A 10,709-nucleotide genomic window follows, 5' to 3' on the forward strand; every position below is an offset into this window, starting at 1 on the left:
ATATCACAAATCACCCTCCTGTCCTCAATACCCCAGTGGATGATCGTCTCCAACAGTCGGTCCCGGGTAAATCCTCTTACTGCCACTCCACTGGCAGGCTAACACACCACAGTGTTCTTCCGGGGGGACGACTTCACAACAGCTGCAGCAACGTTCAAGGTATGGAGACTGGCTGCCTCGGGTAGACTGACTCCACTTCCATCACAGTGGTCCCAGGTCGGCTCTGTAAGCAGACACGTCATCAATAACCGGGACACTAATACACCTCACTTACGGGCTCGGGCACAAACACCTGACGTATCCAGCCCATAGATGGCGCTGTCGTCGGAGCACCACCTCACCAGAGGTCAGGAGCGGCGGTGTTGAGCGCGGAACCAGACTGGAAACTGGTCCTCGAGGCCAGTACACGCTGTCCTCACCAGGTGTCGTCGTCCGTTTGGCGGGGGTTTCGGGAGCTGACCCACAGATGGCGTGGTTGTCACTGCTCCAGGCTCGGACGCTGGATCCGGGTTCGTAACAGTTATACATATATATTTTTAAGGAATGCTGCATAGATGTATAGCTCTACAAATAATTGTAAATAATAATTCATATATAAATTTAGTTGCTATTGATCAATTTTCTATAGTATCTATAAATATACTATGACGCGTAACAAATGTTATAACCACAAGGATACTTACGGGTAGCACAAATCACTTTGGAGCACGGGGGACAAATGTTATCATAATGTCCACGAGATATCTCTGAACATTGTATACAGTAAATAACGCACTGATGCCGAGGATTGGCGGTGAATGTTATACTACTTTCAGCACATCTCGCCTGGCACAGGTGGAATGGTCCTAGTTTAGGAGCCTTGCAAATTTCACAAATATACATGGTTGAGTTGATAGATACAATATAGCGAAGTTGGATAATTTGGTTGGGTTGACTAAAATATATAAACTCAAACCTCTGATTAGGTTAGGTGGGGATGGCTAGTCTAGCCATTTTTGAATAATAACATTAAATACAGTACATATCCCAGTAGAACGCTAAAGGCCACATTGGCCATCTGGTGACGTCATACATAGTTGAACAGTCAGGTGTTGTGGTACCTTAACACTTATATGCTAATTGCTTATAATATCCTATCCCTGTACTGAGGCCGCTTTTCGTGATGTCGCTAAACAACAACAACAACTGGTCTGTAGAATGTGTTTGTTATATAATAAGTTAGGTTAGGATGGTTTGATAGGGTTTATGAAATGAATAACAGAAAATATGAGCGAAAATACGAGCCAATGTAGCTGAATATCGTCTGATGAAGCAGAGTACAGTTGAGGTATTAAGCCTGATGAAGGGTTCGTACTAATGTGTGAACCTCCTGGGAACCTCATTTAGAATATTGGCGCCTCGCACCGCATTAGGGATGATGATGTCAGAGAAGGTAACTGCAGAAGGCCTTATTTCAAAACATGAGAGGCTTGCTTTTTACTCAATGTAGTCCATATATATGATCACTGAATGAGTATTTTGATTTGTTATATGCTACAGGAAGGTGTGGGGAGGCATGTTTTTTGAGGGAATGTGAGATGAGCATATGTATATTTATGCAGTAATATTGGATTACTACTGAAATCATATTGAAGTCACAATGTCTGGCAAAGGACTGTTTTCTTACAAATGGATGATAGTGGGTTTTCATTTTTCTTTTGCCCTATGCTCAATAAGCAATCTCCGAAGAAAGATTGACAAAGCTTAAATTACATTCTCTAGAAAGGCGAAGAAATAGATATGATATGATAGAGGTGTGACTGAATGGATTCATGAACTATAAGGCAATCACTAGCAGAGGTAACTAAAAACTGGTGCGCCAAGTCACGTCCTCTTAATCTCCTTGAATGTACCTGTGCAGGGTCACTGAGCGGCTACCTGGTGACGTCATTGACCATTAGCGATGCCTGTGCATGGGTCACTGGGGTAACGAAATTCGACTATGACAGGGACTGGCCTTTTAATCCCCTTGAGCTAAATGGCAGGGGCCATAGAGCGACTTGTAAAAAAAAAATTGAGAAACCCAGGGTGCTACGACCGGCCCAGGAAAAAAATCGAAAAAAACCCATGATGCTACGACCGGCCCAGAAAAAGAAATCGAGAAAAACCCTGATGCTACGACCAGCCTTGGACAAAAATTGAGAAAACCCTGATGCTACGACTGGCCCAGAAAACAAATTGAGAAAAACCCTGATGCTATGACCGGCCCAGGAAAATATCGAGAAAAACCCATGATGCTACAACCGGCCCAGGAAAAAATCGAGAAAAACCCATGATGCTACGAGCGGCCTAGGAAAAAAAATTGAGAAAAATCCTGATGCTACGACTGGCCCAGGAAAAAAAAAAATTGAGAAAAACCCTGATGCTATGACCAGCCCAGAAAAAAAATCGCGAAAAACCCATGATTCTACTACCGGCCCAGGAAAAAAAATTGAGAAAAACCCTGATGTTACGACCGGCCCAGGAAAAAAAATCGAGAAAAACCTATGATGCTATGACCAGCAGGGGGGAAAACAGGAAAAAACCAAAGTGCTACGACCGGCCCAGGAAAAAATTAAAACGCCCGGTCGTGGACATACTCCCCACTACTCGGCTGCACCCTGTGAGACGAAAGATGTCTCCCGTCCCCCCCCCCCAAAAAAAAGTAAGCTATTTTAATGGAAACTAGAGCATGGAATGCGTGCTTGGAATCTCCACATCAGGAAACACATAAGCAAATTTTAAAATTATATACTTTCATGTACAAAAATATTTAACAAAACAACGATAAGGTATTTAATTATAGTTTAATTAAATTTGTCCCTATATTGTTGCAAAAAATGGATAGCTATAAGAAACATGATAGATATAAATATATGAAAAACATGAGCAGGATGAAAAATAATTAACAGAAAATGGAAATCAGAAGAGTCATTGAGTTGAAGTGAATATTTCCTTACAATCTGAACTTTGAGCAAGTGGAATGAATAAAAATGAGTTACAGCAGAGGCAAATTCATAGTATCAGCAGCAGATATGAACAGAGTCAATAGAGTTGAGTCTATCCACTAAACGACCGATGAAGACTTGAACACATGACTCCTCCTGTGCACCCATGACGATGCCTTACCTTTAATGTGATACTATAAGAGTCACTGAAATAGGGAACAGTGAAGTCGGCCGCCTGGTAGCGGTCACGGACGACGGCCATGCCGTTGATGATAAAGTCCTTCTGCCCACGCACCACCTGGCCCAGCAGCCCCGTCCACGTACCGTTGATCAGCTCGGCCCAGTGCCCGTCTGGAGGGACCTCCTGGAGACTGTAGGTGAAGTTGAGGCGTCGGGAGGTTTCCTGCAGCATCGCCACACCAATCCCCGCTGCTCTTTTCTCTGAAGTATATGGATATAGTTGTTAATTTACAAAATTCAGTGCATGTACAGTGTTTTATACAGTGTACAGTGCACTTTGTACTCTGTGCTTTGTACTACAGTGTACACTGTACTTTGTACAGTGCTTTATACAGTGTTTCAGTACATTTCAGTGCTTTATCGGGAGCCGGTCGGCCGAGCGGACAGCACGCTGGACTTGTGATCCTGTGGTCCTGGGTTCGATCCCAGGCGCCGGCGAGAAACAATGGGCAGAGTTTCTTTCACCCTATGCCCCTGTTACCTAGCAGTAAAATAGGTACCTGGGTGTTAGTCAGCTGTCACGGGCTGCTTCCTGGGGGGTGGAGGCCTGAAGATATCAAAATCATCTGAAGATAACCTCAAGATATGTTCCTAGATCAAACAAGGGCAAATATGATTGCAAATATGTAAGTTTTATAAGTTAGAATGTCCATATAAATGTGTTACGTGTAAAAGGAACCCGGATTTATCGATAAACTTAAGATCTTTCAATTTCTTTTCATCATTACATTTAGTTGTACGAATTGTTAGGCGGCCTCATCCCGTGTCTGCTGTCATGCGGCTTAACTCTAAGTTATTTAGTTTCAAATATTTCACAATATGATTGTATCCTCCGTCTCGCCGCTCTACTAAGAAACTCAGAACGTAACCACAGACCACATGAGAGATCACACTATACCCAGTATATTTATGTTTTAATTAATTATCAAAATGACCTGATGATGTTTAGTACCTAATATGTGGTATATCATTACATGTTTACATTATTGATGGTTTTCATGTGAGATTAACTACTGTAACACAAGGGTTTTGTGTTACAAGAACCCTTGTAACACTCTGAGCCGTGGTGGGCGGCTGGCTCCTGGTGTCCCTTCAGCCGTGGTGGGCGGCTGGTTCCTGGTGTCCCCTCAGCCGTGGTGGGCGGCTGGTTCCTGGTGTCTCCTCAGCCGTGGTGGGCGGCTGGCTCTTGGTGTCCCCTCAGCCGTGGTGGGCGGCTGGCTCTTGGTGTCCCCTCAGCCGTGGTGGGCGGCTGACTCCTGGTGTGCTCTCAGCCGTGGTGGGCGGCTGGCTCCTGATGTCCCCTCAGCCGTGGTGGGCGGCTGGTTCCTGGTGTCCCCGCAGCCGTGGTGAGCAACTGGTTCCTGGAGTCCCCTCAGCCGTGGTGGGCGGCTGGCTCCTGGTGTCCCTTCAGCCGTGGTGGGCGGCTGGCTCCTGGTGTCCCTTCAGCCGTGGTGGGCGGCTGGTTCCTGGTGTCCCTTCAGCCGTGGTGGGCGGCTGGCTCCTGGTGTCCCCTCAGCCGTGGTGGGCGGCTGGTTCCTGGTGTCCCCTCAGCCGTGGTGGGCGGCTGGTTCCTGGGGTCCCCTCAGCCGTGGTGGGCGGCTGACTCCTGGTGTGCTCTCAGCCGTGGTGGGCGGCTGGCTCCTGGTGTCCCTTCAGCCGTGGTGGGCGGCTGGTTCCTGGTGTCCCCTCAGCCGTGGTGGGCGGCTGGTTCCTGGGGTCCCCTCAGCCGTGGTGGGCGGCTGGTTCCTGGGGTCCCCTCAGCCGTGGTGGGCGGCTGGTTCCTGGGGTCCCCTCAGCCGTGGTGGGCGGCTGGTTCCTGGGGTCCCCTCAGCCGTGGTGGGCGGCTGGTTCCTGGGGTCCCCTCAGCCGTGGTGGGCGGCTGGTTCCTGGTGTCCCCACAGCCGTGGTGGGCGGCTTGTTCCTTTTGTCCCCCTCAGCCGAGGTGGGCGGCTGGTTCCTGGGGTCCCCTCAGCCGTGGTGGGCGGCTGGTTCCTGGGGTCCCCTCAGCCGTGGTGGGCGGCTGGTTCCTGGGGTCCCCTCAGCCGTGGTGGGCGGCTGGTTCCTGGTGTCCCCCTCAGCCGTGGTGGGCGGCTGGTTCCTGGAGTCCCCTCAGCCGTGGTTGGCGGCTGGTTCCTGGTGTGCTCTCAATCGTCGTGGGCGGCTGGCTCCTGGTGTCCCCTCAGCCGTGGTGGGCGGCCGGCTTCTGCTCTGCCGGAGGGCACTGGATGACTTTTGCGTTTTAGTTGGGGCCGAGTATTTGATTTTGCTACCCAGTGTTCAGTGTGGGGCGGTGCTGGGGCATGTCACCCTGAGGGACTCCTCTGGCTCCCCAATCATCTGCCTCTCATTTATTTTTGCGATTTACCCTATACGGGTATGCCGGAGCGCATCCAGTCACATTATCGTCGTCGACCCTGAATCAACAACAGTGACTTCGCCTCTTCAAAGTGTTTGCTACAGCTCTCATTTGTGCTATAGTGTAAATTTTCTGCGTAAACTTTCTTCAGATGTATGACTCCAGGGCGACATATATGTCAAGAAAACTAGTGCATGTGTATTTACATCTGATTTAAGGTGGACTGTTTTCTACCTTGTATTGCACCATGAAGTGTTTCTCCTTTCAACTGACATACATGTGTTTGAACATTTTCTTAATACCGTGCTTGGACCTTGAAATATATATGCAATGGTATATCTAGTCGTACGTGCATGCAACTAGTATTAAAAGTGAATATAAATGCTCTTACCTGAAATATGTGTGAAAAATATATGTATTAATATATCTATTTATAAGTGCTTGCATCTAGTGAATATAAGTAGTTGAAATATTGTAACATGAAATATTGTGGTTTAGAAATTTCCACTCTTTAGGGTGGCATAAATTCATGTCGTGTTCCTACATTGAACAGTGGTGGTACCTATACCTATTATCACCTTAGTTGCAATTTCAATTGTGCCAGTTTGTGCCATGCTGTTACCCAACGAGAGTCTTGGAAAAACTACATTCTACTGTCGACATGAATTTATGTCATTTCCATATATCAAAAATATTATTTATTTAAGTGCAAGACCCTAGATTTATGTGCATGACTAAATTAAGTGTTTGAACTTCTTAAGATTATCCAGTTCTTTTAAAAGTGTGCCATGCTATTTCAAGCATGGTTGAAGTCCTCAAATTTTGGGAGGAAGCAATGTTGTGTTCGGTTAGTCCTAAATATTGGACTCCAACCTGTGTTTTTTCCTCTCTGACTTGGTACAGTACACTATTACATCAAGCATACTAGATACTTCTTAAGACCCACCTGCATCCATTAGTAATATTTTTTATGTGGATAGCTATTTTTGCATATATCTAGAATTAAGGTCTATTTCCTGGCTAGTCCTGTTGTTTTATTTAGTGGCTATGAGTATACATTCTTCACGGAATATTTCTGAACTTTGGCTTTTCATTACTGCAGCATGCCTCCAGTCCAAATAAACATAGAATCAGGTATGTCAGCTATCAAGCTAATTGACCGATAGTTTGACGCAAGTGATCCATCTCCTTTCTTGAAAATTGGTACCACATTAGCAACCTTCCACGATTCCGACACTCTGCCTGTCTCTAATGATTTGTTAAATATGGTAGCTAATGGCTTGCAAAGCTCCTCTTTGCATTCTTTAAGTACCCTGGTAAATACTTCGTCCGGCCCTGGGAATTTGTTTGGCATGAGTTTTACTATTTGTGTAATAACATCCTCCCTGGTAACTACTAAGCTAGTCAACATGTTCTCTCCCCACCAATATAGACTTGTTCGTCTGAATAATGTTAAGTTCTTCTTTGTAAATACAGATAAAATCTTTATTTAAAATACTATTCATCTCTTTGCCAATATCAGTTATCTGACCTGTCTCAGTTTTTAATGTGCCTATCCATTCCCTAATTTTTGTTCGATATAACTTAAAAAAACTTTAGGATTTATCTTTGAAAGTCTGTGAAATAGTTAATTATTAATCCGCCAAAAGAATTTATCATGTTAAGACAAAGTTTTATAAATTTGCTGGTGGTAATACAATTGAAGAATTATTTGTTATTATACAACATTTGGAAAGACAGCGGCTGACTGAAGACGCTGTTTTTCCATTGGTAACTGGCTGGCTGACCTGTTGGGTGTAGTATATGTTTTTTTTTTTAGATTCTGCTACTTGGGACAGAAAGTTCGAAGTAGTACGGGCTATGGTGAGCCCCGTCATACTTACCTAGCACAGGAGATGTGCATGCTGTCGGAATCCTTATGGCAGTTTGTTACGAATCTTACAAGGATTCTAACATTACTCCTGATGCTTATATACTTTATTGTCTTGTTCTATAATTAGTATAGTATCCAGTTGTATGATTATAGACTATTGTATGTTATATATTGTAGCATGCTGTAGTGTGCCTGAGTTGCATTATATTGTATGAGGCCTTTTGCAAGTAAATTCCTGTTGGTTTCTCCGTGTGGGGGATGACCATATTTGGATGTGGCCAGTGTGGGAACTTGTTGTCAAGCGAGTGTTTATAGTTCAACCTTGATTAATTCTTATTATTGTTTACCAGTAAATTATATTGAGTAATGTAACAGTATATTATACTCTTTAGTTTACCCCTCATTGAGTTATTTGTACTATACTTTGTTAGTAGAGTTCACAAGAGTCAGGCGGATGCTTAGTTGATGTTTGTGGTAGGACGCCTGCCCTGGGAACAGATGCTTTGTCAGAGTTGATCGAGAGGAGACATGTATTTAAGTTAAGTCAGTGGTTATTGTTATTTTAGCTAAATACTCGGTTAATTCTCTGGGTAGATGATTGTGTAATTATCCCATTTATTAATTCATGTGCTGGTGATTATGGTCATTGCTCATTAAGGATTTTTATTTATATTATTGCATGCTAAAGAATATTTCTGGCTGATATATTTTTACCATTTAATTGTTATGTTTTGTCACGCTTAGTGTAGTACATTGTTTACCCGTTTATGCAGTGTTTCCTTCACCCCCCTAGACACTTGTTGGCAAGGCCGGTTTTCTTATACTCTGATCACTGCGGGTAAAGAACCTTACTAAGTCTCAAGGGTTGTAACACAGTTAAATCCTCTCTTTTCATTATTTATCGACCACCACTCTTTACATGCATAGTTAATGTAATATTGCAACTTTAAGTAGACTCCAAAATGTTTTTGTTTAGTAGAAGTGAGCTTGAAGAGTATATATATTGTGTTGTGGGGTTTAGAGGGAACTTTATACTATGCTTCCATCAGAAGTTTGTGGGTATGTCTAGAATATTTTGGTTGTAATTCATAATCTCTATCGATGGGAGGTTCGGTACATAGAGTAAATGTCAATGCCAGGGGTTTTGTTGTGGGTAGTGGATTCTGTGATAATAAAGCCAATAATTACACCTACTAATTCATAACCTATGTCCAGTTTGTAGTGGAATTTTAACAAGTTAATTTGGAAATACTTTCCCTTGGGGGACAGACTTAGTCCACCTCAGCTGGAGGGCGTGTTAGCATATGTGTAGTAAGTATACTGTCAGCCCTATAACACCACAGGCCCGAAACACACTCGACCTTCAGAATGGGGGTTTCAGGCTCTTAGTGCCCAAGGCGAATGACAAGATTAGTTATTTATTAATACACGTTGTTCAGGATTAGGTAAATTACTTATGAATTTTAGTTATATAAATCATAAACTTTTTCTTAAAGTTTTCATTTAAGTGAATTTCAAGCTTTACATTTTCATCTGTACTTAAAGTTTATAAAATCTAGATTTAAATGAAAAAAATACTTTCCCTGCCAGCATATATTATGTAACTGATTTGAGCCTAAATATTTAAGTTTATATGTCTATTTTAGTAGAATATGTGGCAGGTCAGTATTCTTCTGCAAAGTTCACGAACTGCATATACCACCTTTTAATTTCTCTTCAAGCTCCACCATTAGAAGACCCCACTGATGCTCCAGGATAAACAGTGCTCACTCACCATTATCATAGAAGAGGTAAGGAAAGTCGTCTGTCCAGCTGGCGAGGTGGAAGAGGTGACCATGAAGGTCAGAGTAACGCTCCACGAACAACTGTTGTCTGCTGAGTGACGTCAAGCAGGGCTCAAGCACCTATGTTTCCCTCAACAGCAGTAGCAGCAACAACAGCAGCAGCAGGCAAAGCAGGCGAAAAAGCCCAGGAGAAAATCATAAATCATTGGCTTTCAAGCCAAAGTTACATTATAATTTATAATTTAAAAACATTATGCAACCCTTCTTCAGGTCCCATAGTACTTCTGTAGATCAATAACTTGAAGTACTATACTAGTACATATTCAAGGTTTGTCTATGGTAAACTTTGCGCAATATATACATGTAATGTTGCTCAATGTATACAGGTACTGGCTATCACCTATTGTGTCTTATTTTAGTATTTTTTATGCTTTCAAGGCTTAATAATTTAGATTTTACTTTAGTCGACAGTATCGATGTTGAGAGCAGAATGATGTGTTTGCTGAAATTTTAACGATAATGGCATTTTTCCAGTCCCAAATAATATTATACATATAGTGTAAAAGAGATAAATTATAAATAAAAGAGAAAATTAATAATTAATAAAAGATAAAATTAATAATAAAATATAATAAAAGAGAATAATTTCCTTGATAAAAGAGAATTATTTGTACTATAATGTTGTAATATAGAAAACAAATAGTCATGACCCTTCTCTGGGTTGGGAACACTACAGCTCACATGATTGGTCTCGGGGATGTGGGATTTTGCTTTATGCTGACTGCAATTGCGTGCAACGCCTTCAATGCGCATATGGCAGACGCTTCACAAAGCTGAGAGAATCCAGCAATAGGAGAGGAAGCGTACAGATCTGGGTGCATGGTCGAGTAAGAGTCCTGGGTGGTCTCTTCTCAGATTTGCATCACTATGTCCTGGGAATTTTCTCAATGCAACTGAAGCACTTTAAGGGGCACTTTAAGCACTTTGGGTCATCATATATGTATAGTTTAGTGATTAATAAAGTGATTTTAGTGGTTCGGTGTTCCAGACACTTGGGGCTGAAGGCTTAAATTCGAGTAATGGCAGTATTTAAAAGTGATTCAACGGAAAAACCGCATAAAGCTTAACAGTAATTATTACAACTTAACCATTAACACAATAGGTGCTTGATTTACTCTAGATTGGCGTCAGCAAAGCTACTATCAGCAATAACTATGAAGCTTTTGCAATTCTTATACATATATATGAATGAGATTGGGTGGATATAAAGAGGAGCTGCCTCGTATGGGGTCATAGGCCTTCTACAGTTACCTTCATTCTTATGTTTTTATGTTCTTATTATTGCTTTAGCGAGACTCTTGACATCTTTAAGTTGGTGGCGCTCTTCATTAGTAAATAAAACAAGAAGACTGCCAAATTATTTATGAAGAACTCTCCAGATACCAAACAGAACGCTTTAAACGAAACCAACGTCGTCTATGCCTTCACAT

At 42.7% G+C, this 10,709-nt stretch overlaps 1 protein-coding gene across 1 annotated transcript in view; it reads right to left on the reverse strand.

The window, feature by feature from the left end:
- Nucleotides 1–10,100, reverse strand: part of LOC123770955 (glutamate receptor-like) — a 289,684-nt gene extending 279,584 nt beyond the window's left edge. The window contains exons 1-3 of the mRNA XM_069305712.1: nucleotides 9,961–10,100; nucleotides 9,210–9,310; nucleotides 3,148–3,407 (exon numbers count right to left, since the gene is read on the reverse strand). Of these exons, the coding sequence (XP_069161813.1) occupies nucleotides 3,148–3,407; nucleotides 9,210–9,310; nucleotides 9,961–10,100 (501 nt within the window). The remainder of the gene's footprint in view (nucleotides 1–3,147; nucleotides 3,408–9,209; nucleotides 9,311–9,960) is intronic.
- Between the last annotated feature and the right edge of the window lie 609 nt (nucleotides 10,101–10,709).

Source organism: Procambarus clarkii, chromosome 56, assembly GCF_040958095.1.
Source record: "Procambarus clarkii isolate CNS0578487 chromosome 56, FALCON_Pclarkii_2.0, whole genome shotgun sequence".
NCBI classification, from domain to species: Eukaryota; Metazoa; Arthropoda; class Malacostraca; order Decapoda; family Cambaridae; genus Procambarus; species Procambarus clarkii.